Consider the following 27,709-nt stretch of genomic DNA (forward strand, 5'->3'; position numbering starts at 1 on the left):
GACCTGGAGCATATCTTGTGCTTTTATTGCATGGGTACATTGTTAAGCAGGCCAGTTTTGTTTCATGATGTTCTGATTCCTTTCTTGAGCAATCATTAATGTACAATGGTCTCCCAAAGTTAATTCTCTATACATAATCCCCTAGTGGGATTTCTAAAATTATCTGTGTAACTGCCCTACTCTATTTCTATCAGCATGCTGGATCATATGGAATCTAGGGAACTTCAGTAGTAGTCCAACGTGAGGAAAATGCAGGCAAGGGTATGTGTGGTGTTAACAAACAGCCACCCTCCACCCCTCAAAAAAGATAAAATTCTTACCCAACTGAACTTGGGTCCTTTTGCCCACAGCACAAGAAAGCCAATTTACTATCACCAGTTGTGAAGGAAGGCACAGTAATCATCTGCAGGGCACCAAGCAAGGAGTATTGGCAGTTCATACTCAAAAGACCCAAACTCTCTGAATCCTGCTCAGTTTCAAAATTATGACTGTCATATAGATATAAAAATGAACATGTTAAAGATTTTGTTTCTCATATCAGGCAGATTTTATAACCATCTGCTCAAAGGACAAGACCAAAGAATAGACACATTTATAGACCAGAAATATTGAAATAAATGGAGGCAAAACCGTCTTCTTTCACAGGGAGTGCAAAAGTCGACTGAACTTCAGTAGGAGAGAATTTGCGTTTCCACAGACCATCATTTTGCACTGCTACCACTTATTTACAACTTACACAGTTGTAAAATAGCTCCCACAGAATTAGAATCAGGTAATGCAGAAAGATAACCCCTATGCATAGATTTTCAGTGAAGCACACCTTCTCCCCTACAGTGGCAGTTAGAGATAAAAATCAAATATTCAGGGGCCATACCTGAAAGAGCAAATAACACACTTTCTGTTAGTCAGTCTTTGAGCAAAGGAGGTTCAAGAAAGGCCAAGGTGGGAAATGCCAAGAAACCCTTTCACTGGAAGGGCATGGCCTGGCGGAAGGTGGAAACTGACTGAAAAAGCACAAGGATGGAAGCACGAGTAACATCCAGTAGGCTGATGCAGCAGGTCAGTCAGAGTCTGCACGCTGGAGCCAAGGTGAGTGGCTGGCAAACACAGAAAGTCGAATCCAGCAGATGTCCTGAATGCGGATGTGAGGGATCAAGTCGAAAGAAGGGTATTTCCGACAGCTTCCAGGTTCCTTACTCAGACAGCTGGGTAGACAGTGGCGCATCCACCAGCACAAAAGGAGCAACTCTGTGAGGAAAAATAAGTTCAGTTTTGCATAACCGGAGGCTGAGGTGCCTACACAACGTCGAGAAGGCAGATGGAACGGGACCCCAAGAGGCCAGGGGTAGAGTTAGAAGCCACTCGGTCTTTCAAAGCAACCAGGCTTGAGAGGCGGCAGGTGAGAGAGGGACCCCGAATGGTCCCAGGAGAGTCCAGCCTAGTGGAAGGTTCGACCTGACCGACGTGGAGGCTTCACAGTCGCGCAGCGAACTCCAGAGGCGACAGCCACAGAGCCTCGCGGTCTTTCCGCCCCTTGAGCCTCGTCACATTTGCCACGGCCAGGCCGCGCGGGCCCCACTTCCGCTTCCGGTCCCGTGGTCTTGGCGGCGAGCGGCACGGGGCGGGGCCTCGGGTACTTGGCGGAAGGAGCAGCCTTCTCGTGGCTGGTCGGCTCCTGCTAGCGGGCGCGGCCTGCCTCAGCGGGCAGACTGGCAGCCCTGGGCGGATGCGGCGGCTTCCACCCTCGGGACCCACGACGGCACCAGGGCGTGAAGTCGACGCTCGAGGCCTGAGGAAGAGAAGCCAGCGGCCAGGGCCAGGCGAGGCGGGAGGCTGCGGCCCTGAGGCGAGGGGGCGCGAGGAAAGCAGGCAAAAGAGGATGGTGGCCCGGGCGTCTGAGAGAGAAGAGGTGGAAAATGACAAGACAGGTGAGGCGTCCGGGACTGGGAAGGCCTTAGAGAGGCGGCGAGTGGAGGGGCTGGGGGGGACATGGGGGCCTTTCAGCCCCATCTGACAGGCCCAGTTTAGAAGCAGCGAAGGAGGTGGAGCTCCCATTGCAAGCGGGAGGACGCCGTAAGAAAGCACTTTAAGAGTCACTCCCTTTTTAGCCTTTGCACCCATTCCCCTTCACCCGTGTTTTATCAGTAGCTTTTCAGTTGAATCTTCATGGGCTTTACTGATGCGCACAGTTGATCAGAAAGGGGGAAAACACAGGAATTCACTTAAAAGATATTTGTCCCGTTAGGATGCCTTAGTTAGAAGTACTATAAAAGGAGGGCTTCCCTGGTAGGTCCCCCGGTAAAGAATGCTGCTGCAATACACGAGACCCCGGTTCCGTTCCTGGGTGGGGAAGATCCCTTGGAGAAGGGATAGACTACCCACTCCAGTATTGTTGGATTTCCCTGGTGGCTCAGACAGTAAAGAATCCACCTGCAATACAGGAGACCTGGGTGTGATCCCTGGGTTGGGAGGATCCCCTGGAGAAGGGCATGGCAACCCACTCCAGTATTCTTACCTGGAGAATCCCCATGGATAGAGGAGCTTAGCGGGCTACAGTCCATAGGGTCACAAAGAGTCAGATACAGCTGAGCAACTAAGCACAGCACAGCAGTATAAAAGGGACTCCTACTGGTGAGCCACTTTGGCTAGTGTGGAATGATGATGCTAGAAGTTATTCAGCTGCCTTAGAATTTATACAGGTTTGTATGTAGTTCCTTAATAGAAATTAGATCTTTGATTTTAAAAACAAACCTATGTTTTCCTACAGCTATTCAGGAAAATAAAAATGGATGGCTTCACTTTTTTTTTAAAATTTTAATTTGTATTGCTTTTTCCTCCTCAATGTAAAATCTTCTCTGGTATATTTTGTTGTTTTGATCAGCCAACGAAAAAAGAAAAGTTACTGAAGCCTCAAGTGATGATCCACAGCCAGGGATTGACCTGGTAAGGAAGGAATCATTAACCAGTTCGGAATCTTTCCCAACAGTGGAATGCAGTGAATTTCAGAGTATGGCTTTCTTGCAGTCTTTGGGTAAGGAAAGGTTGGTAGAAGGTATTAAAAGAAGAATTCAGATTAAAAAATTTAAAAGCTTAGAAAGCCCACCTCTCAAAATGACTGAAAATAAGGCTACACAAAATAGTAAGGTTGAATTCCAAGATGAACTGTGCAAGAATACTCTGAAATATTCTTGTAACAGCTTGTCACCTGGAGTAGAAAATAATTCCATTTTAAAATTACATGATTGCAGTTGTCTCTCCCATTCCGAGGATTGTAATGATGAAAATAACCTTGCATATAAACCTGATGGAGGATGTATGCATGTACCAGAAGATTCCTCAAAGTCAAAGAAAGAAAACCCAAGGAGTCTTATAGATAAGACTGATCCAAGTAATATTCCTCAGCTTTTACAAACTGAAGAAAACTTAATGCAAGTAAGTCAGTTATTGCTTGAAGAAAATGATTCATACCTAAGTAAAAATAATGGCATGCTTTCCTGCCTTCCAAGTGAAAAAAATAAACATTCAGTAGAGGAGAGCAGTATTGGGAGAAAATCCAGAAAAAGGATGAAGGTGTCTGAAAAAGGAAATGGAATGGTTATTGAGATGAAGTTTTCTAATATGTGTAACAAATCTGAGCTGATGTTACAAAGAAACCAAACAGGTGCTGAAGGTAAAGAAACAGAGACTTTAGAAGCTAAAAAAAGTTCTTTGAAAGTTTTGAGAAAAGTAAATAATAATATGCTGTCACCGATGGATCCTTTATTAAGTCTTCCAGAAACAGGGAAAAAAACAAGTCCTGAACATTATGTAAATGCTGTGTTTCAGAAAGCCCTTGAGCAACTTTCAAAAGAAGAAACAAAGAATGTTTCACAGCCTTTAGGATGTACCAGCATGAATCCACCAGAAGATTATTTTAAGTCAATGGAAAACTCATTAGTGAAGTCACTTAGTGATTGCTTTCCTATTGAAAAGAGGTCTTCTAGGGAAGGCTTGAAGAATGAAGCTGAAGAATCTAAATATAGCTGTCGCAGAACAATACCAATGACTGGCAAAAGAACTTGGCCTTGTTATTCATGTGCTAGAATATCTGCCCAGTGTTGGAAAAAAGCTTCCTTGCCACAAAGTTCTAGGCAAGATGATTTCCTTAAACATCAAACGAATCAAACTCACTTAACTGACTCCGAATTAATGCTACAAAGTTCTGTAACAGAAACAAACAGTGCATCTTCAAGTATGGAAAAATTGGATTCCAATTTAAATTGTTTACCTTCAGTCTCTACAGTGGAACCTACTTCAGTGGTTATAAAGGAACCTGCAGTCAATGATGACGAAAAAATGAAGTCAGCGAAACTAAGCAGAAGTGCATCAGAGGTAGTTTCTAATACTACTGAAAATACCCCATTGACTAATGTGACTCACAACTTAACAGGAAGTAAAAAAAAAGATAGAGGGAATTTAACAAAACTGAATTTGACAGTGGCTTCCCAGGATGGCCAGGAAGCAAGTAAGTCTGCAGGCAAAACTATTCATCGAAAAGCATGCATTACTAAGCAAGCACAGGTTGTTCCAGACCTAGTTAAGATACTGAACACAGGACGGCTGACTAATTTTAAAATTCCTTTACTTAAGAACAAAACAGAAAAAAGAAAAGAAATTAATGCCAAGTCATCAGAGAGAGAAGTATATAGTCCCCTAGAACTTCTTGACAATGTATCTGGAGCAGAGGTAAGGCAGAATAGGTCTAAAGAAAATGCTGTCACAGTAACTTCAGGACCTCAATCTTTGAGTATACAACATAGTATAATTCCAGTGCAAGCTAGTTCTGACTCATTCTGCAGTAAGAATTCCTGTATTATTGCTCCGAGCTTTTTAAAGCAAGGTAATAATAATAAACCATCTAACCACATCTCTGCATCAGGCCATATCATTTCTAATAAGGCAGCTGGTTCTCTCACAGTTGAAAATAATACATTTTCTTATGATCCTGGATGTTCAGAGAAAAATCCCACCTTCTATTCCGATGAACAAGAACCATTCAAAGCAGTTTCCTCTGAAGTTAGTGGTAGAAAAATGACTAAGAACTTTTCAGAAATTAAAGTGGGGTTTCCAGATATTCTAAAAGCATATGAAGATGATGTCCTCTTAATTGATGTAATTCAAGATGACCCAGACCTCTTTGGAGTCTCCAATGAAGGGGAACTCTCATTTCCTTCAGAGGTTCCCATGATAAGCCAGGAGCCCAATGTTGCTGAAGAGCATCAATCGACAGACTCCAAGCACATGGAACTTCCAGAAAAAAAAGAACCAAGCGGTGACTTGAGGTATGCATGTTCAAGTATGCGTTTTGGTGCAGATTATTGTTGCAGGTTTCAAAAGCACTTTCTTCTCTTAGGTGTCACTAATTTATTCAGTGATCATATTGACATTCCATTATTTTTTCAACCCGGTTATTTATTTAATGTAATATAGTGTATTATTGCTGAGACCTGGAAGTGTCATTATCTTGAAACTTAGAATTGAAATAAACTGATTATTATATCTGAAATTATAATGGAACAGATCAGCTGTTCGGAATTTTAAATGGTGGTTTATAAAGTGGCTTTTTAAATTACTGAGATTGCTTCTTTCCAAAGTCACTTAAATTGATCTCCCTGTTTTTTAATCATTGTAAATATACAGATATACTTTCATTTCAGTCAAGTTACTTGTTAAGTGCTTTATATATATTTTAACCCATTTTCTGTGGCTTCCTTGTTAGGTAAAAAATTTATTTTTCAGTTGTCAGAGAAGCCTTGGAAAAGTTATTTGAATTAAAACTTTAAACCAAAAGTTAAACTAATTTTCAGAGGGAAAAAGCTTAAAATTTTTTTTCATGGTTTTATTTTTAGGGAGATGGTTTTAAATGATAGCTTAGTCCCCAAAGAGGGTGAGTTTGCCTGAATCAACTTTAAACAGAGCCAAGTAATAACCTTCATGTTCAGGAACTTGATCTATCTGATTGGCTGAATTTTATTTAGTATTATATTTTACCAAGTTTCATAATTTTGAAGCTCTAATTTGTATTTGTATGTTATATACTTGAATATTGGAATGTTTTGTGAACAGACTCAAAATAAGAAAACACATTCCACTAAGATTCAATGGTACATGACTTAAATTTCTCTAGTATTTATAAATTTAGTGATACTACATTCTTCTTAATGTTCTTACCATTACAGGAACTTATAACCTATCACCTGATAGAGTACTTTCTATATCCCAAAGGAACAATCAAGAGCTCTATCTATTATTTTTTAAAACCATGTAATGAGGATGGTAATCTGCCATTTTGAGGTGGAAAAAATGAGGGTCACAAGTTGTCACTTGTCCAGGTTGACGCTACTAGTAACAGAATCTGAACTTGAACTATCTTATTTTAAAATTAATGGTCAAGGACTTAACCTTTATAGCCTGACCTAGGTTTCTGAGTCTTCTCCTTGCCCTAATAGCTCCATGACCTTTTAGGCAAATTATTTTACCTTATCTGTTAGAAAGGGAGGTACTTGCCTCAAGGTTGTAAGAATTAAATCAGTGAATGGATGGGACAGGTATTGGTTTGACATTGGGTGAATAGTGAGAGCTCAATAAAGGGTAGTTATTATAGATGCTTTTAACTCTTCCTCTACCATGCTTCTTTTGAGGAATGCAAAGAGAAATCAGAGCAAATCCAGCATTCAAAAGCAAACATCTGTTAGTTAACAGGATGTTGACAATGAACTGCAATTGAAGGGACAAAGAGAGAAGTGTTATGAAGTGGGCATAAAGTTTGTTGTTTATACTTTTTTTTCCTTTCTTAGAATAATGGCTGATTGCATTAAAATGACACATGTTCATTGCAATAGATGTGTAAAAGGGAGGGAATCCTACCACCCAAAATAACAAATTAATTACTCAAAATTTGTGTGCATCATTCCAGACATCTTTCTAGGCATGTATGTGGATATAATTTCAGAAAAATTGGATCATGCCACTTTTTAGTAAAATCATTTAATTTTACTTACACATAACTTGGGGAAGGAGAGACTGAAGTGAAACTAAAGAAATTGCTGAATCAAAAACCTCTTTACCACAAGAAATTAGTTCCTATAAGTCTCTCCCAAGCTAATAAGAAAGATTATTTTAAAGCTTGAGTTTTGTTATCATGACTTTTAAAAATTGTGTTCTAACTTCAGACAGTAACATTTGCTTTCCAGATAAAAGATGAACATATCAGTACATATTCGCTTTTTCTCCCAGTCTTGCCCCTTACATTTTCCTTAAAATTTTTTGTTTTTTCTTGTTAAGGCTTGTGCTGTTTACATTCTCATCAATAATCTGAATTTCCAAAGACTCTTCATTCTATATTTAAGCTGATTTGGTCTTTACCATCAATTCTTTTTACTCTCCTTTAATCTTGACTATTTTGATTCATTTCTTAGTTGACTAGATTTCAGAGCAGTTTTTTTTCAATGGTTCTTGATTACTGTGTTTCCTAAGGTCTTGGGCACATAAGAGTGCCTATTGTCTACAAACAAATTGGGTGTAAAATTCTTAGTTTATATTTTTTCTTTTCACAACTATATAGTTATTCATCCCAGCTTTCTGGCTTTGAGTGCTATAGTGGAAAAGTTTGAGGCCAAACTAATTCTCCATTGCCCCTCTCTAAACTGCCTTTTTTTTTTTTTTTACTTCTTGCTTTCTGTTTTAGGATTATATATTGTATCAAATTATGTATCAGATTTTCCTGCCCAAGCTGAACCACTTTGGTTTGCAGTATCAAATTTACTTCAGTTATTCTGTTATTGTAACTTCATTTTCCTTCATGGCAGAAACACCAATGATACTTGTATTGGCTCTTCTTTTCCTTTCATTTCTGCTTCTGGAGTTTGGGTTTTTAAATAAACTTGAAAATTTCCTTAGTAGTTATTTTAGTATTTTCCTTTTTCTACATTGGAAACACCAGTTTTACAGTTATCCACAGTGCTAGAATAAACCTTAACAGGAAAAATGAAGGCCTTATCACCAGAGGGTCTGCTAATAGTTGTACAGAAAACTGTTAAAGAATGGTTCTAGAACTAGATGAAGCTTTAAATATAATTTCTAAAGTCAGCTCTCTCCCTTTTACCAGCTGGTTGCTAATTAATACATTCTTTTTTCCTCACTCTGTGACACTAAGAGTTTGAAACCCATTAGAATGAGTGTTTTGTTGTTGTTCAATTTCCCAGTCCTGTCCGATTCTTTGTGACCCCATGGGCTGGAGCACGCCAGGCCTCTCTGTCCCTCACCATCTCCTGAAGTTTACCCAAGTTCATGTCCATTGCATCGGTGATGCCATCCAGCCATCTTATCCTCTGTCTCCCCCCCTCCTCCTGCCTTCAGTCTTTCAGGGTCTTTTCTAATGAGTCAGCTCTTCTCATCAGGTGGCCAAAGTATTGGAGCTTCAGCTTTAGCATCAGTCCTTCCAGCGAGTATTCAGGGTTGATTTCCCATAAGATTGACTGGTTGGATCTCCTTGCTGTCCACAGGACACTCAGGAGTCTTCTCCAGCACCATAGTTTGAAGGCATCAATTCTTCCACACTCTGTCTTTTTTACAGTCTAGATCTCACAACCACATATGACCACTGGGAGGATCATAGCTTCGACTGTACAGACCTTTGTCAGCAGAGTAATGTCGCTGCTTTTCAGCACCCTGTCTAGATTTGTCATAGCTTTCCTGCCAAGAAGCAAGCATCTTCTGATTTCATGGCTTCAGTCACCATCCGCAGTGATTTTAGAGCCCAAGAAGAGGAGCTCTGTCACTGCTTCCACCTTTTCCCCCTCCATTTGCCATGAAGTAATGGGGCACTGACTCAGTGGACATGAGTTCGAGTAACCTCCGCGAGTTGGGTGATGGACAGGGAGGCCTGGCATGCGGCAGTCCATGAGTCGAACATGACCGAGCGACTGAACTGAACTGAACTGAACTGAATGGGGCCAGATGCCATGATCTTAGTTTTTTTAATATTTTAGTTTTAAGCCAGCTCTTTCACTCTCCTCCTTCACCCTCATCAAGAGGCTCTTTAATTCCTCTTCACTTTCTGCCATTAGAGTGGCGGGAGAAACATCAACAACTTCAGATAGCGGATGATACCACTCTAATGGCAGAAAGTGACGAGTTCCTGTTTTACAGAAATAGAAATTGAAGATGGCTTAGCCCAGAAATTTTCAAAAGCTCTAGACTATCTCTTCTTGGTAAAACAGATAGACAAACTTGAGTTAATTTAATGGTTGGGGGAAGTATTCTCAGAGACCTTGTTAAGGAGAATTTGTAAGATATTTCAGTTATGTTAGAATACATATTCATTTTCGATCTCCACAGTGTTGGAAGTCCATATTAAATTTCAAAGCATTAGAAGCATGTTAGAACTAATTCCTGCAGACTTGAACTGATGAACTTAGAAATGGATAATGAGTAAAATTAGTAAAACTTTTGAGTTAGCTTGTAAGTATCGTTAGAGATCTGAAAATGTCTGTAATAGTCAATGCTGTTAATCTGTACTAGGATACAGCATTATCTTCTGTCACAATTTAATTATATACTAAAATTTCAGTTGAGTGATATTATACAGTGGATCATTGAGATTTAAAAAATCTCCCAAATATTCAAGGGAATTACTATTAATGTATAGCTGGGGCTTCCCTGGTGACTCAGTGGTGAAGAATCCGCCTGCCAATGCAGGAGACATGAGTTTGATCCATGGGTCAGGAAGATCCCCTGGAGAAGGAAATGGCAAGTCACTCCAGTATTCTTGCCTGGGAAATCCCATGAACAGAGGAGCCTGGCGGGCTGCAGTCCATTAGATCACAAAGGGTCAGACACGAATTAGTGACTACACAACAACTGTATAATGAGGGAATTGGGAACTAACGTGTTTGAAATGAAAATATGTACTAATGTGTTTGAAATGAAAATATGTAAACTGAGGTACAAGAACACTAGTAGTTTAGAAAAGAGGATTGTGTATACTCTTGTATGTTCGATGCTGAGTTGAACCCACATCTCTTACGTCTCCTGCATTGGCAGGTGGATTCTTTACCATCTGAGAAGCCCAGAAAAGAGGGTTGACAAAAAATAAAATTTGTATTCCTCCTTAGCGATTGGATTGATTTAGATTAACAAAGGGAAAAAAGTTTGAATCCCATTAGACCCATGCCTAGCATGAAGGTACCCTGGGTAAACTATATCATCTCAAGAAACCCACCCCACTTACTTCCCCAGAATCTTAGAAAATTAGTTTTTTTCCCTAAGAGATTGGCCTTCTGTCACCAGATTTACCATGCCAAATTCCAAAAAAAAACAAAAGAAAAACCAGTTTCCAGCAAAAGTAATGGTCATTCTCTTTTTCTCCCTCATATATTGTATTTAGACTCCTTGGCCTGTCTTTCAAGAAGTTCACCTTGGTCCATTCTCTCTTTTCACTGAGTATCTGAGGCATCTAATTCTAATACACAATTTTACGCTTAATTGTAAGAACTGACATTTCGTGTCTGTCCTATGCTAGCTACATTTATTATTTCAGCAAGTGGAACATTCAGAGATTGAAACTGGCCCTATCTTGAAAACTGAGTCAAAGTCACTAACTTCCCAAAGAACACTTAGCTAAGTCAGTATCAGAGCTGAGATCTGGACCCAGGCCCACCTGCTCCAAAATCTGTCTCCCCTCCCCCAAACAGCATGCTGGAAGAGTGGCATTTTGGCTCTTTCTATGGCTTCAAATCCATTACTCTATAGACTGCCAGCAAACATTGTTTTCTTTTGGCCCCTTTCCTCTCTCATCTCATCTTCCCCTTTAAATTATCAGATATGAAGAAGCATCATTCTGATTTTTACTTTTTTGTCTTTTGGACCACATAAACCATTGTTTGTTTTTGCTAGAATAAATAGTATTGTACTTGATGGAGTTATTACTTGTAATGTCAGGAAACCGAGCACTGCACATCATGGCATCAGGCTTGGGAACCTCTGGCCCAATGAATTGGATACTGTACTATTTCTCTGCTTTTGGCCACTACTATCTACAGAATAAATGCACCAGTAAGTTTAGGGTAGTCTTTTTCACAATCAGTATGTGAATATATAAATAAGTGAACATCGACTGCATTCAGCTAGTTAGCATCTCAAAAGGAAGCAATAACATTCTGAATTTTTCTTGGGCAATAGTTTTCAAGTTTTTTCTGTTAATAATTATTCTAGAGCTGTCATCTTCAAACCTTTTTGTCAGTTACCCATGCTAAAGATACATTTTACATTACAATCTGGCACATACTTATGAATATGTAAGACAGTAGATTTATAAAAATAATATTTTCCTTACTACAAGTAGTGTAGTATCATATTTTTATTTTATTCTGTTTTACTTAAAAATCCTGGTTGGAACCCATTAAATTTCATCACCCCCTTGAAAAATGCTCTGTTAGAGGATAAACTTCACGTAATCTGTGTCGTTCTTCAGAAGCTTCCCTAAGTCGCCTCTCCTTTTTACTCAGATCTTCTCTTTTGCTTCCCTGTGTTCTGTAGCCTCAAGCAAGTCTGCTTCTCTCCTTTCCTCCTCCTGCCCTTCATTTTTCTCCCTTTCTGCTCCACTGACACAAAGTTGTAATATATTTATGGGAGTTACAGTTTTATTTTTTCTACTCTAGGTAAATTTAAAAATTTTATGTGTCTTTGTGTCTCACAAATTCAAAACAAAATTACTTTTAACAAGACTGGCATGTGCAATTCTACCTTCCTTGTAAGTTAGTTACTCACAGTGAAAAGTTTCTCACCCTTATGAACTATACTAGCAGTATTAAAAGTACTCTTGCAATACTTTGATATTAAAACAGTACACTTGCTATGCCTATTTAGTTTTCTGGGTTTGGATATTTTTTTTAAGGAGTAATCTCTTATGTGTCTGGATCCATACCGCTTTGTGATTATAACTTTCAGGATAATTTGAAACATCCCTCAACTCTCATATTTATTGAGTCAATTCATCTTTTTCATGCTATTACCTTAAATATCTCTCATGATTTTTCCTTTCTCTCAATTCTCACTGCTGTTATCTTATTCATATTTTTTCTATATTGCAATTAGCTCCTAGTTAATCTTCCTGAGCTCTCTTAGTATATCCTCCTCTTCAGTAATTTTCAGAAATAGAAATTGATCTTCCAGTGACTGCTGGCAATGCTCCAGTGGCTTTTAGCCACCTAAGGTCAGAGTCTAAATTGCTTGGCATGGCTTTTTATGGCTCTTTGGTGGATCTGCATCCATTCTCTCTTTGGCAGCTATGGAGCTGTTGAGGGGGAAAGTGCAAGGAGAGGCTAATAAAAGATGAGCAGAGCAGGCAGCTCACTGTTTCCACAATGTCACATATTTGAATCCTTTTACATATGTTTCTTTATCTGCACATTCCTTTCTTTTCATTCAGTTGTCCTTTAAATCATATCTGAGATGTTATTCTAGGGATTTGTTCCAATAGTTCTCTTGGCCCATATCTCAGGATATTATGTATGTGTGCCTCCTCCTATATGGAAAGTTCCTAAACAGGAATCTTCATTTGAGTCTCCCTCGTGTCTGGCCAGGAAGATGTTAGGGTCTAAGTGTACAGAGAGCAACTAGATGCCTATGGACCTTATTCTCACAGAGTGTTTAGTCTATCAAGGGCTGCAAATGATTAAACAAATACAATAAAATATGATAGGAAAAATACAAGATGTTGAAGGCTTCCTGGTCCTCGTGACATTTAAGATGAACACTAAAGAATAAGTAGGAACTAAGCAATAGGCAAAGAAAAGTGAGTACAAAAATGAGAGAGAAGGAAGAGTCTGTAGAGAGGCCCACAGGGAAGAGCATGTTACAACTGAGAGACAGAAATAACATGCCATGGCTTAGTGTTCAGGTGATAGGAAATGAAGCTACAGAATATGCAGAAAGCTCAGTTGTGTGGGGTTTTGTAAATAGGATGACATTAGAATTGACCTTTTGAATTGCAAAAATTTTGAGAGGGACATGGGGAGGTATTAATAATTAATATACCAGGCTAAGAGGCATACACAAATCATCCTAGATAAACTAGAATCCATGGTAAGTTTGAACTTTATCCTAAGACCATATCAGGGTTCACTGAAGGACTTTTTAAGTAGAAAATTTGATCAAATTTACAGTTTAAAAATCATAACTGGTGTGGAGAATAAATTGGCAAGGAGCTGTTGTATTAACTAGATCAAAGCACATGGTGACTTCAGCCAGAAGTGGGAGTGGATTTAAGAGAGGTTTGAGGAAGTGCAGGTCTATTCATCAAATGGTGACAAGATCCAAGGTAGGAGTTAAGGATGATACCTGGTTTCTCTTGTTTCAAAGAAGGGCATAACAATTCCCTGATCAGAACAGTCAGGACTGCGAAACAGTGCTGGTTATGAGCTCAAATTTAGACATGATGAGTTGAAGAGACCTTTGAAATACTGAAATGGAGATACTCTAGTAGATAGACATGAGTGAAGATGGGGTGGGGGAGATTTGTATATGTTTCTGACTTGTTTGTAATTTTATTTTTCCTTTCTTTAAACTGTATACTTATAATTTGCAGCCTCATGAATTTTCTAGGTGTAATCTGAAACTGTCCCCAACACACACACACACACACACACACACACACACACACACACACACACACACACACACACACACACACACACACACACACACACACACACACACACACGGCAGAGGGAAACCAGAGAAAGAGGCAAATCCCTCCCTTAGTAGGTAACAGGTTTAATAAGCAAGGGAGCTTACATTCAAGGCTTGTCTTGGGCAGCCGCATGATGAGCAGATCTCCACTCCAGTCCACCAGAACCTTTTTTTCTTTGAACCGTGCTGGGTCTTCGTTGCTGTGTGGGCTTTTCTCTAGTTGCGGTGAGCAGGGGCTACTCACTAGCCGTGGTGCGTGGGCCTCTTGTAGCAATGGCTTCTCTTTTTGTGGAACACAGGCTCTCGAGCACACCGGTTTCAGTAGTCATGCCTCGTGGGCTCATTAGTTGCAGTTCTCAGGCTCTAGAGCGCAGGCTCAGTAGTTGTGGTGCATGGGCTTAATTGCTCCACGACATGTGGGATCTTCCTGGATCAGGGATCAAACCCCTGTCTCCTGCATTGGCAGGAGATTCTTTACCACTGAGCCACCAGGGAAGACCCTCCCAGAATATTTTAAGATTACATAGAAACCTTAACCAAGTTCAGTCATATATAGCATCCAGATGGTCTCAACCCCACCTACCAGCTCAAGGCAGTGTCCTTGGGCACCTTCCAGTGTGGGGAAGGCAGGCAGAACACCCATTCCAAGGACACATGAAGGAATGAGGAGTCCCAGATTGCCTGGGTCCAGCTCACAGGTCAGCCAGCAGTTACCTCCTCTCAGTTACCTCCTCTAACAACTTCTGACTGTTTCTAGTATTTATGTTGGGGGAAAATTACTTCATGTTTTCCAAAGCCTTCAAAGAATGGTGTATATAATAAAATGTTTTGTTTTCTTCTTTCTTAGCTAGGAAGTATCCCTGAACCAATGGGCAGTCCTAGAACTGTAGGATAAGTTTAATAAAACTCATTTATTAAAGGAATAAATAGTGAGGTCATGGGTGTTTATTATATTGTATTTGGTGTACTTTTATTTATTTTTTGTCTTAGGTTTTTAAAAGTGGAATAATATTAAGCCATTTTTTGAGCGACTCCTGTAGATGTAGTTTTCATTTGTTGAGCCTATGCCATTGGCTTTAAGAACATTTTATCTCATTTAATCCTCACAGTAACTTCATGGGTGGGTGGTATTCTCATTTTACAGATGTGGTTAGACTCGAAGTTTAATAATTTTACCGCAATTGACATAGTAAGTGGCAGAACAGTATTCGAACCCAGGTTACCTTAACTCTCATCTCCATAGCTGTTACTATTAGACCTTAGGTTGTCTTCAGAGACTACCAAAAAAGAGACTCAAACTGCTCTCAAACTCATCCTTTTACATTGACAGTAAGACACATATATGCATGCTTGAGAGTAGGAGTTAGTCATTATCTTGCATTGGTGTAATACCTAAAAAAAAATGTTTCAAATGCTTGATGTATGTTCTCAATTCTCTCTGAGTAACAAAGTTTGAATGGCAGCACTTCCTAACCATTGTGGCGAATGTGATTAAAGAATCAAATTCAGAATTGACTTAGGTGTGTGTCCCCGAATAGTACTCTGACCTTGGAGGACTTGAGCTGATGTTCACCAGCTGCTAAAGCTGGTGTTCTGTAATGTTTAGAGAAGTGGATAGTTCTGCAAGAATATGTGATAATGTTTAAGCTCTATTTGCTTTATAATAGAGAACTGCCTGTACCAGATCCTGGATCAATGAAGTCAGAGATCTGTGCTTCCTTGTCAGCAGGTAAAACTTGACATTTTCATAATGTATAACATTGAAGTGTTTTTGTATCTCTGTTTAGCCACAGTCAGAATGAATTCATTTAAAAAGGAAGCTTTTCATTTCAGAGTCTGTCAACCTTGTTGTACACAGTTTGTCAATTTTTCTCAGTTTTAGCTGCCTGGGTGGCAGATCAGATTTTGAGAAATTTTCCATTTGATTATTTAATAAATAACTTTGTTAGGCTTTATCTACAGAAGGTAATTGACCTCAGCAATTTTTGTAGTCTTATTTTGAAACCGAAATATGTAACTTAACCATATTTTAAATGAATCCTTTTTAATATTTTTTATAATTAACAGTTAATCATAAGTTTAAATAACCAAATCTTTGCAGGAAATAATTTAATTGGAAAGTTAATTTCAGAAACTTTCAAGTTTTAAAAATACATTGAAAATAACTGGACATGATCAAGAAAGATTCTTAAATTTATCTTTATGTCTTAATTTTGTGTTACTGCCATATCTTTTTATACCATGTAATGGAGTTATTTTGATAGAGAGGGAGGAATAAATGTATAATTTTCTGAAAATGCTACTTCATATTTGTCACATTGGACTTTAAAAGAGTCTCTGAATTCTAGCTCATTTTTAGAACAGTCTTTAAATGACTTGGTTATTTTGCCATTTAAAGTTTCTACAGTTGAATATTATTTCTTTTCAGCAAGTGAGATACAACATGATTCCAAAGATGCAAACATTTCCTTAGAAGTTACTCATGAAACTTCTTCAAATGAAAAACAAGGAGACCTAAGTAAACAGACAAAAAGTTCAAACTTGGATGAAAAGGTACTAGAGAATCTTTTGCATTTCCTTATTTCTTGGTCCAGATGGTGGTAAATATAGAAGTTCATCTTAGCCGTGCACTCACGCAACAAGGATAATGCCTTTTTGTTGAATAAAAGAGTCACATCATTCTGGCCATGGAATATATAGTTTGGCACTTGGCATAAGCACAGTATTAGCAGAGTCTCACTTGTCTGAGAAAATGAGGTGTGCTGTTTAATTACATATTTAGCTTTTAAGGTTCTTCTCAAACCTATATGAATCTTTCAAAATTGTTAAATATCTTCCTGCCTCATTAAACACAAAGTACTGAATATCATTTGATATTCTTTGAAATTTTAGAATATCACAGTGCCTGAGTGCTATGAATGCAAGCATCAGTTATTCAACCACAGATGCAGAAGGCCTAGGAATTGAATATAAATCTAATTTGATGTTGAAACACACCACTGGTGTATGATATGGGGAAAACAGGGTATCATTTATCTGCCAGATAAAGTGTATGATTGTCTTAACCTGTTGAATAATTTAATTGACACCCTAACAACTATTTCATGGTTTCTTCTTTCTCCTTATTCTTCCTGATTTGTCCTCACAGCTGGTGACTTTGTTTCTTGCTTCACCAACAAAATTGAAATAATTGGAAGGGAACTTAAGTTCCGACCAATACGTTAGACCACCTACCTGCATCTGTTCTCAAAACTCCGGTTTTTCCTCTGTTACCGTGGATGAACAGGCCAAGGCTATTCCTTCCACCTGTGTGCTAAAATCCACCTCTTCTCTCTCTTAAAATATGACTGCAGCAATTCTCCTCTCATTACTGGGTCATTCTGTTCGACATAAGCATTCTTTTCGCCCATCTTCAAACAAAACCACAAAAAAAGCGCTTTCATGGTTCCATTTTCCTTTTCAGCAGTCATCCTGTTTCTCCAAAGGCTTGTCTAGACCCACCATCTCCAGTCTTTTTCCTCCAGTTCCAAAGATGCTCACCTTCACCTCCACCAAAACTACCCTTCTTACAATCCCCAGCCACCTCCTCGTTGCTGAATCTAATGGACATAGTTCAGTCTTAATCTTACTGAAACTGTCACTAGTATTTAGCAGTTAATTACACTTTTGTTGAAACATTTTTTTCACATGACTTTCAGGATAAATATAACCTGCCTGGTGTCATTTCTATCTGCAACTTCCCAACTGGTATTGCTGGTCTCTTCTGGTCTCCCTGACCTCTATGTGTTGGAACAACCCAGCACCTAGACCAGGAATCTGTTCTTTTTTCTGTCTAGATTTGCTCCTTAGATGATCTCATGCCGCCTTATTGTACTGAATGCCACCTGTGTGCTAAGACTCTCAAATTCAAATCTCCAACTTGAACTTCTTCTCTGAGCTGCAGAGCTTTGTATCTAGTTGCCTGCTTGACTTTTCCACTGGGATGTCCAATTGGGCTTCTCAAACTTAACATGTTCCAAACTGAACTCCTGTTATATGTCCCCTCCCCTGCCACACACCAGCCTTTCCTGTCATTTTTCCCCTTTTCTATTAATGGCAACCCATCCTTGCTAAATCACTTAGGCTCGAAACCTTGGATTTCCTTCCTTTCTTTTTCTCTCACTCCATATGCAGACTGTAGGAAATCCTGCTGGCCTCAGCTTCAGATGATGTCTGGAAATTGTCCTCTTTTCTTCACTCCCACCCACACCACATCACACTCAGGCCCAGCCTTGTATCATCTCCTGCCTGAATTACTGCAGAGGCCTCCTAACATTTCTCCAGCTTCTAATATTGTTATCTTATGGTTTATTGTCAACACAGCATAGGTTAGATCATGTTATTCTTCCACTTCAAATTCCTCAGTGGCTTTTAATATTCAGACTCAAAGCCACAGTCCTTACTATGACCTACTTGACCCTGTATCTGTCCCCTCTCCTCCTCCCCATCCTTGGGACCTCTCTGATCTGACTACTCTCCTTAGCTCTTGCACTCTGACCACCTTAGCCTCCTGCTGTTCTTGAAACAAACCAGGCTTTCTCCCTCTTTAGGGCCTTTGATTTTGGCATTTTATCTCCTAAAAAAAAAAAAACTATATAGCTGACTTTCTTATTTCCTTCACATCTTTACTCAGATTTCATGTTCTCAGAGAGACCTCCCCTGGCCATCCAATTTAAAATTCCAGTATTCTCCTTGCTGTCAACATTTCATATCCCCCTTTCTTATACTTATCATAGTATAACATCCTTTACATTTACTTATTTATGTTTATCTCTGTCTCCCCCTGCTAAAATGAAACTCCATGAAGGCAAAGATTTTTGTTCATTTTGCTCACAAATGAATCTTCCACACCTAGAGCAGTGGCTGATAGAGAATAATAATACAAATGATTGTAGGTTTTTGTTTTTGTATGTGTTTTTGTTTGTTTTGGCCACCTTGCATGGCAGGTCATGGGCCAAGCCTTTAACAGATAACATATGGACAACCCAGATTTACTGAGTTAATACCTTACTGTACATGAAATGAGTACTGTTATTTCCCTTCACAGATGAAAATACTGAGACTTAGTATCTTATCCCGGGTCACACAGTAGAGTCCCTTGACTCTGTAGCAGGGGTCAGCAAACCTTTACTTTAAAAGACTAGATAATAACACTTCTCTGGCTTTGTGATCCCTATGGTTGCTGTCATAGCTACTTAACTCTGTCGCTGTAATGTGAAAGAAGGCATAGACAGTATGAAAACAAATGTCAATGCTACATTCAAATAAATCTTTATTTACAACAACAGGCAGCCTGCAGGCTATTGCTTGCCAACCTTTGCTCTAAAACATTAAAAAATAAACAGTTTGTATCCTGTTCTACTTAAAACAGAGAGAAGACTTAATGCATTCTCTTCTGCAAGGATAGATTTTAAGAGATGTTTGCCAGAATTCACTGAGTTCTTAATGCTAAATATTTTAAAGATGTAGACTGTTTTCAGTATTAGCTCTTTTAAAAACAATCCACAAAATCATTTAGCTGCTTCCTAGAGTAATGCTATTTTTTGGATTTGTTTAAGAGAAGAGAAGTGATGCTTTCATCCTTCTAATACCGTGGTAAGCTTCAAAGTATCAACTCCTTAGAAATTACATGACCCTGTCAATAATATTTGTCTTTAGGATATCTGGCCCCCAGATTTGGGAATTAACAAACTTTAACTATCTCTCACCTTACATTTTAGGAATTTTAGAGGGTAAATTAGTTGATTTATAGGACATAAATTTTTTCTGCTTTTATATATGGTTTTCTGTGGGTTTTTAGAAATGCTTCCTTATTGATCTTACATATATGTATATATTTCTGTCTTTTTCCACCCAGAAAAGGCCTTGTGTTTTCTTACTTTTGTGTTTCAATTATACTCAGAATCCATATACAACAATTTTTAGGTTTACCATGATGGTAATTGCTTAGTGATTCTAGTTTTGAGCCCCAGATAGTCAAGATGCCAGTGTCTTTAATTTTTATTTGGAAACAATTGTAAATTCACAAGAAGTTGCAAAAGTAGTTTTCCCCCATGATTTCATCTTAACACCCAGTATCAGAAGCAGAAATTTGATATTAGTATAGTGAGGATGTACAGTTCTGTGTATTTTATCAAGTGTGCAGATTTTTGTACCCTCTAGTGCAATCAAGATGATAATTACATCATTACAAAGACCCTCCTTATGCTACCTCTTTGTCACATCTCCCTCCCTACCCCTAACATCTATAACCTTAGCAACCATTAATGCGTTTTCCGTCTATATAATTTGGTGTTTTGGAAGAAGTGCCCAGGTTTGCAATTGCTGGGCTATCTGCTAATGTCATGCTTAGGTTTCATCAGTAACTTGGGTGGACTCATCCTCCAGGCTATTCTCCTGTGGTAGTAGGCAGTTGAAATGTTTGTTCAGTTCTTTTAGTGTCACCTGGGTTGTTTGGAGTCTGCCTTACAAAGGTATAGCTCAAGGGTCAGCTGGAGATGTGGACTAAATTTAAAGCACATTTAGGGACTTCCTCTCTTAGGCTCTCTCCTTTCCAGGGTCCCCAACCTCACATCCCAGTTTCTGACTTTGCCCTCAACCTGTCTTCTGGTTCTTTGTTTCATTCAGTAGGGCAAATTTTTAGCTTTCCCAAGTGGTTACCATCAACTAAGTTCTCCCTTTAAGAATAAATTCATAAAAACAAGACTGTTACCCAGTGTCATAAAAACAGGAATGCTACCTGGTGTCATTTGATTCCCTTTTTCCCTCCAAACTGTGCCTGCTTTTCCTATCTCTCCTGTGTCTTCAGGCAGTTTGTTTGTTTGTTTGTTTTTGTCTTTTGTCTAGGGTTTATAGTTGTTACTTAAAGAAGTAACAACTCTTAGCCCAATAAGAGATACTTACTTGCCATTTCTTAAACTGGTCCTATTGTGTATTCTTTTTATTTTTTGTTTCAAACTTTAAACTTTTTATTTTATTTTGGGGTATAGCCCATTAACAATGTTGTGGTAGTTTCAGGTGAACAGCTAAGGGACTCAGCCATACATATACATGTATCCATTCTCCCCCAATCCCATCCAGGCTGCATCCAGTTTTTTTTTTAGTATCTTGTCCAGAGTTTATAGTTGTTACCTGACGAAGGATTAGCCCAGTAAGAGATACTTGCCATTTCTCGAACTGGACCTATTGTGTATTCTTTTTAATTTTATACAAACGATAGCATGCCATTCTTTATCTTTTTTAAACTTACTGTATAATAGGGAGTGTTTCCCTTCCATATGTGTATGGATGCTTTCTTTTTACAATTATATAATTATCCACTATATGGATATACTCTGTTCAACAAGTTCCACTATTGATGGGCACTTGGTTTGTTCCCATTTTTTTGCTATTTTAACATTGTTGCATTATGCATCCTTGAGCATAAGGCATTTTGCATATGTGCAAGCATTTTTGGATTGATTCTTAGAAGTAGAATTTTCAGATTGCCCTACATAAAGATTGCTTTGATTTATGCTTCCATCAACATTGTATGGGAATGACAGTTTTCTCCCCCATACACTCACCAACTCAGTATTAAAATTTTTTTATTTTTGTCCATCTGTGTATTTTTACAAATGACTTTTCATTTGCTTTCCTCTTATGAGTCTAGTTAAGCATCTTTTAGTATGTGTAAAAGCCATTTACATTTTCTTCTGTGAACTTCTTTTTTATGTCCTTTGCCCGTTTTTCTTTTGGGATTTTGATCTTTTTTTATTTGTAAGAACTTTTCATATATTAAACATATTGGTTCTCTGTCATATGTTGCCCTACTTTTTCCTATTTTTCATTTCTATTCGACTTAGTATTTGAACTTTTTACCTTGAAGGAGCTTTTTATTTTTATTTAGTCCAATGTATCAGTTATATTTTATGATATTTGACTTATGAGTTGTATTTAGAGAAAGACTTCCCCATTTTGGAGTTAAAAATTTTCACCTGTATCTTTTTCTAGTATTTTTTGGTGTTATTTATTATATTTAAATTTATCAGTATAAATCTAAATTTTATCTTGGAAGAAAGAATGTAGAAACAATGTAACCTTTCTCTATTCTTATTTTGACAGTTGATTTTGAAACTACTTTAAATGTTTGTATTCAGACCTATTGATCCGTAATCCATGGTTTCTGCCTTTGGTGTTATCTTAGGCTTTCTCTACCCTCCAAATTACATAACTACTCAACTTTTATTTTTGATACTTTCATTATTTTTTATATTTAAACATTTATTGAATGTGTTTTGGAATATGGTGAGTTGGTGCCAAGCTTATTTTCCATCCAACTAACTACCCGTTAGTGTTCCGTTACTATTTATTGAATCATTTCCTCACAAATTTGAAGTGCCATCTTTAATATTTTCAGTTTTTATGTATAGAATGATTCCTTCTCTTTTATTTCATTAATTGCTCAGGTCTTGTATCAATTCCATACTGTCATTTCCTTGAAAAATAAAAACAGTAAGGAAGGCTCGCTTTACAAGATACCAAGATGTTTTATAAGTCTAAAATATTTTTGGCTGTTCTTATACTCTTTTTTTCTAAGAAAGAAATATATATTCTTTTCCTTTCTTTTAAACTCATGTTGTAATTTTTTTAATGTATAAATTAATTTGGAGGGAATTAGCATTTTTACATTTAACATTTTCATCCAGGAACATGGTATATCCTAATATTTCATGTTTCTCAGTTGATTTTTATAGTGGTCTTCCTAAAGGTTATAATAGTATATATAATATGTACTGTTATTATAAAATATTCTTGTGTAATTTTAGAAAGACTAGAAAGATATAAAGTAAGATATTAAGTGGTTAACTCTGGCTACCCAAATGATGGGTGATTCGGGGGGTCTATTTTGGTGCCTGTTTTTCAAAAGCCTAATATTTGAGCATGTATAACTTTCTCATAATTAGAGAATCACAATTCCCAAAACAGTAATTGTAAAGAGCTTTAAGTATAGCAACATTTTAAATAGATATAAATATTCCTAATGAAAAATACATTTATGTTCATAAATACCACCTATAAATAAAAATCACTCAAAGCTGTTCTTTCTGAATAAAAGGAAACATGGCTATAATTGTTCAAAATAATTTGAAATGGTAGTTTGGATAATTAAAGGTGATATCAAAAACTAGGGAAAATGTGTTGATTTATATTTTTCTGAACACTGGAGATTTTGAAGTCAGTATTCAGTGTTTTAAATAATGTAGAGTAGAATTGCTTCCTGGCTTGGTCATAAGCTAGTTGTTTAATTACTATCTAATACATTCTGATCTGATAAGCCTTGTAGCCTAATATGGAAAGTAGAGATATTCACTTACACTTTTTAACCATAATCTCTCCACAGTGTAGATTTTCAGACAAGGTAGCTGTTCAAGAAGAAAAAGAAACTATTTCTGAAGTTTGCAGAAGGTCTGTAACATAATTTTTAATTACGTAATGTTAAAATAGTCATCCATGTAATTTGTGTCTTGAGCGTGTTTTTCATTCTCTCCTGTATGTAGTTGGGCTACTATGTCATAAACAGTACGTGGGTATTATTTAACGTGTCAGGTATATACAGAGTCAAAGATATTATAAATTACTTTAAAGCTGTCAGTAACTGTTTTCAGCCATAAATTATTTTTTGAGAAAGGAATGAGGAATGGTGATACAATAAAAGAAAAAAAAATGTGACTGTGACTGTTATGAAGGTAAGAATAGCTGAAATCAGATGAGCATCGCAGTTTGCGGGTATCTTCCGTGTCTGCAGTGATCAGTACTGAGAGGTGCAGTACACTCACTGGGACATATTACAGATACCAAATTTAGGTTTGGAGGGTACCTAGGAGATTTTTTGATTCACCTCCCACACCCAGTTTGCTGTGAGGCAAGGCACAGTCAGGTCAGGTGACAAATCTGTTCAAGTTCTTTTATGTTAAGACAGTGTTTTTGAAGTGTGAGCCTTAGAGTACCAGCATTGTGTGGGAACTTGTCAGAAATGTAAATTATTTGTTCCCATCCCTGACCTACCAAATCAGAAACTCCAGAAATAGGACCCATCAGTCTGTGTTTCAACAAGATCACCAGCTAACCCTGACACATGCTCAAGTTTGAGAACCTTTATGTTAAAGAAAAGCCTAGGTAAGAATTAGATTGGCACAGTATGATTCATTACCGCTTGAAGATCTCAAAAAGACAATGTGACAAGGTTAACTTTTTTTCCTATTAAAAACATTAAGTTTACAAGCTAAATAGTTGCAACCTGCAGAGTTTTGTTATCACCTTGGCTCTGCCATAATGACCAGGAGTGTGATATTGGGCAAGTCACCACCTTACCCTGGATTTCATCATCTAATCAAAATAAAAGAAGTTTACTAGAAAATCCTTTCCATCTATAAAATTCCATAATTCATATTTCTTTGTTTTATGTTACCTGGTTTACTTTGTTTTATTTAGAGGAGAGTTATGATGATGGCACATATCAGGGATATCCCTAGTTGGGGAGAAAAGCAGAAATTTTTATTTTGTGTGAAATGATTAAACTCCATCAATGCTACTGGGTTTCAACTGTTATAAGCATTGTCCCCTCTTACTATTTTTACTCTCCTCTTACTAGAATTGTATTTAAGGTAAAATGTTTTAGTATCTGAATAAGGACATGAATCTTTCTCTGAGAAAGTAAATTCATTTATATGTTAGCTCTGAGGTACTTCCCACCCTTCTGCCTGCTTAAGTTACTTATTTTTTAGGTAAGTGACCTCAAGATTAAAATGTGTTTTTTTAATTGGCTATATAGGATCTCACTAATTAGAATATAATCAAAGCTGTTTAAATCAGAAGCCTCAAACTATACATTTCTTACACCTTCTTCTCAAAGGAAGATCTCAAGTACATGTATAAATTTATTATATATACTTGTCAAGAATAACTTTTAATTCATTTGTTTCATTGCACTATCAATAGAATCATTGAATCGTCTTTTCTGGATCTGGACATTGATCTAGTTCTTCCTCTAACCTTTTGGCTGGCGTGATCAAAAATATTTTGCTCCAGTTTCAACCCCACCACCCTACTTCTCCCCATACCCTAGCCATTTAACAAGTATTGGTTTTCTAGTTAAGGCAGGAACAACCTATTGAAAATACTGAAGAATTATAGTATATAATAGTAGTATATAGCATAGTGTGTAGAACGTATATATCATTAGGATGTGTTTCTACTTATTTGCTTCTCATTACTTTAAAGTTTTGAGAATAAATTTAAATTCTGATTTTGGTTTTTCTGCTCACACAACAGCGATTGTAGAAATACGGAGATTATGGTTGGTGAATGTCACTTAGCAGCACTGGTCTCCAAACCTCTGTGCTTACCAGTGCCATTGCCGCCTTTGAATCTAAGTGCTCATCAGGAAGACACATTACTGAATCCCTGGATGAATGGTACAGTTTTCTTAATAAAACTCTATTGACTTTTGACAATATAGAAATGGTACAGGAGATTTTTCCACCCAAAACAAAAAAGTTAAGGAAAATAATTGAGGGAACTCCCTGGTGGTCCAGTGGTTAGGACTCTGTGCTTCCACTGCAGGGGGCACAGATTTGATCCCTGATCAGGGAAGTAAGATCCTGCAAGCTGCAGGGTGGGGCCAAAAAAAGAAAATGGAAACAAGCATAGGATATGTTAAGATTAGAAGGTTTGTGTACCTTTAGTTAGTACTTTTGATTAAACAACTTCTGGGATATCTCTATTTACACAATAGTGGCAGTACAGGTAGATTACAGTTTATACCTAAAATATTCATCATTTAGTTGAGTGTTTTAGAAATTTAGAATGTACTTTATAATTTGTGTCATTTTTAATAATTCATAGTGATGTGTGTGAACAAAATAAGCTAGAATGAAGAACTAATTTAGAAACAGTGAAATCCTCTTGTGTATGTAGCTCATACGTGACTCTTCCATACCTCCCATCTCTGACCTCATGCTGCCTGCTTTTGTGTCCTATAGCAGCAAGCCCATGATTATCACATTTTTTTATTTTATTTTATTTTTTTTAATATGGAACGCTTAACGAATTTGCGTGTCATCCTTGCGCAGGGGCCATGCTAATCTCCCCTGTATCGTTCCAATTTTAGTATATGTGCTGCCGAAGCGAGCACTATCACATGTTTTTAAAAGCTTTACAGGTGTCACAGTAAAACGTACTGCAAAGCTATGCAGCAAAAACTTTCAACTTGTCCCAAATTATATCTGGATGCAGCCAAAGTAAAAACTAAAATGACTTAAGATAAAAAACATTTCTATGTTGTCTTTAGAAAAAATAATTTCTAAATGTCATAATTCTCATTTTAAAAGAGTAGCATTAAGGAATAATGATGCCTGGTATAGTAGTCAGCCTCGGCTGCCATAACAAAATTCCACAGACTGGGTGGCTTAAACAACAGATACTCATTTCACACAGTTCTTGAGGCTAGAAGTCTGAGATCAAGTTTCTGGTAGGGTTCAGTTTCTGGCTCTCTTCCTGGCTTACAGACGGCAGCCTTTTCACTAAGTCCTCACATGGCCTTTACTCAGTGCATGTGCTTGGAAAGAGAGGGAAAGCTCACTCTTGATGTCTCTGTAAGGACACTGATTCTGTCAGATCACAGCCTCATTTTTATAACCCCATTTAATTTTAATTACTTCCACAAAGGCACATTGGGGGTTAAGGCTTCAACATATGAATTGGAAGAGACACAACTGAGTCCTTAACACCTAGGTTTGTCAGTAGTTTTCATCCCTATGAAAAGTTCATTGTGTGTAATGTAATATTTGTTTAACTTAACGATCATTTGAATGTAGTACTCAATGCTGCCATGTCAGGCTTTTAAGAAAGTATTTTTAGCTTATAATGAATTTAAAATGTTAAATTCAGATCTAGACATCCTTAAGGAACACTTAAGGTGTAAATTATTGTATATTTGACAGAACTATACCACTGGCAACAGCCTGTGAATTGAACACAAGAAGTCCAAAGTGAAATATTAAAACAGATAATAGTAGTCTATTCCATTGTTATGAAAGGCAAAAGTTATCACATATTGGAATGTAATGTCATTCTTAATCATTTCTAGATTTCAGATTTCCAGGGAAACATTCTCTCCTAAAGCTGCAGAATCCTGAAATTTGTGAAATATTTAAGAGGGAAAAAAATGTAGGGGTAAGTGCGTTATTTAAAAAATAATGATGATCTTATAAGCATATACTTTGGGGCTTTCTGGTTTTATTTCCTTATTATCATTTAAGCCGTTCTGGACATTTTATTGATTTTAAATGGGGTTGGTGAAAAGGGACAGAAAATAAGTAGCAATTCAGAGGATGTTCACAAACAGTATAAGATGTTCAAGGCTGGGGGAGCAGGGGAGGGATGGGATATCCAAAATAGGAAATAATAGGATGAATAGTTTTCTATGGTGGAGTAGAAAGCTAGTAATAAAAACCAGTTGATAGGAAAAGCTTGTTGTAAATAACTTTCACTCATTACCTTTTTTCTGTTAATTAGAAAAGCTAAGGAAATTTTCAGTTCTAACAAATGCATCTGAAATAAGCATATATAAAAGTAGAAGTAACTTTTTATAAACGTAAAAAGGGGCAAGCACATGACAAGGAAGGAAAGTGTAAACATTTAAAGCCATGTGCTGTGAAACAGTAGTAACTGGTGGACTACAAGTTTTACACTAAATGAAATTGCAGAAATTCAGACAAATAACTTTAAATTGATTGTATCATAATTTTTTAAAATATAAATTGTTTGGAGTTATTTTTTTAATCAAGTTAGCAAACAGTTTATCTTGATACTTTTTTTGGACATATATTATTTCTGATTGTTTCAAATGCTTTCTCACTTAATTGCCATAAGTGTTTTACAATTAACACAGAAAGGG

The 27,709-nt window shown here is 37.4% G+C and overlaps 1 protein-coding gene, 1 long non-coding RNA gene and 1 other non-coding gene across 3 annotated transcripts in view; 2 read left to right on the forward strand and 1 right to left on the reverse strand.

Annotated features, from left to right (window-relative positions):
- Positions 1 to 1,613: 1,613 nt before the first annotated feature.
- Positions 1,614 to 27,709, forward strand: part of TOPAZ1 (testis and ovary specific TOPAZ 1) — a 57,443-nt gene continuing 31,347 nt past the window's right edge. Inside the window, 8 exon segments of the mRNA XM_081527805.1 lie at positions 1,614 to 1,999; positions 2,001 to 2,073; positions 2,882 to 5,321; positions 15,399 to 15,460; positions 16,160 to 16,284; positions 23,153 to 23,217; positions 25,084 to 25,226; positions 26,900 to 26,985. Coding sequence (XP_081383931.1) covers positions 1,727 to 1,999; positions 2,001 to 2,073; positions 2,882 to 5,321; positions 15,399 to 15,460; positions 16,160 to 16,284; positions 23,153 to 23,217; positions 25,084 to 25,226; positions 26,900 to 26,985 — 3,267 coding nt within the window. The 5' untranslated portion in view covers positions 1,614 to 1,726.
- On the forward strand, positions 6,850 to 10,368 carry LOC145520693 (uncharacterized). Its single transcript, XR_014064726.1, has 2 exons — positions 6,850 to 9,710; positions 10,084 to 10,368. It is a non-coding gene; the product is annotated as an uncharacterized LOC145520693 (long non-coding RNA).
- On the reverse strand, positions 25,839 to 25,945 carry LOC145522072 (U6 spliceosomal RNA). The gene has a single exon (XR_014065891.1). It is a non-coding gene; the product is annotated as a U6 spliceosomal RNA (small nuclear RNA).

Source organism: Giraffa tippelskirchi, chromosome 9 (assembly GCF_054371585.1).
Source record: "Giraffa tippelskirchi isolate mGirTip1 chromosome 9, T2T-mGirTip1v1.2.pri, whole genome shotgun sequence".
Taxonomy (NCBI): domain Eukaryota; kingdom Metazoa; phylum Chordata; class Mammalia; order Artiodactyla; family Giraffidae; genus Giraffa; species Giraffa tippelskirchi.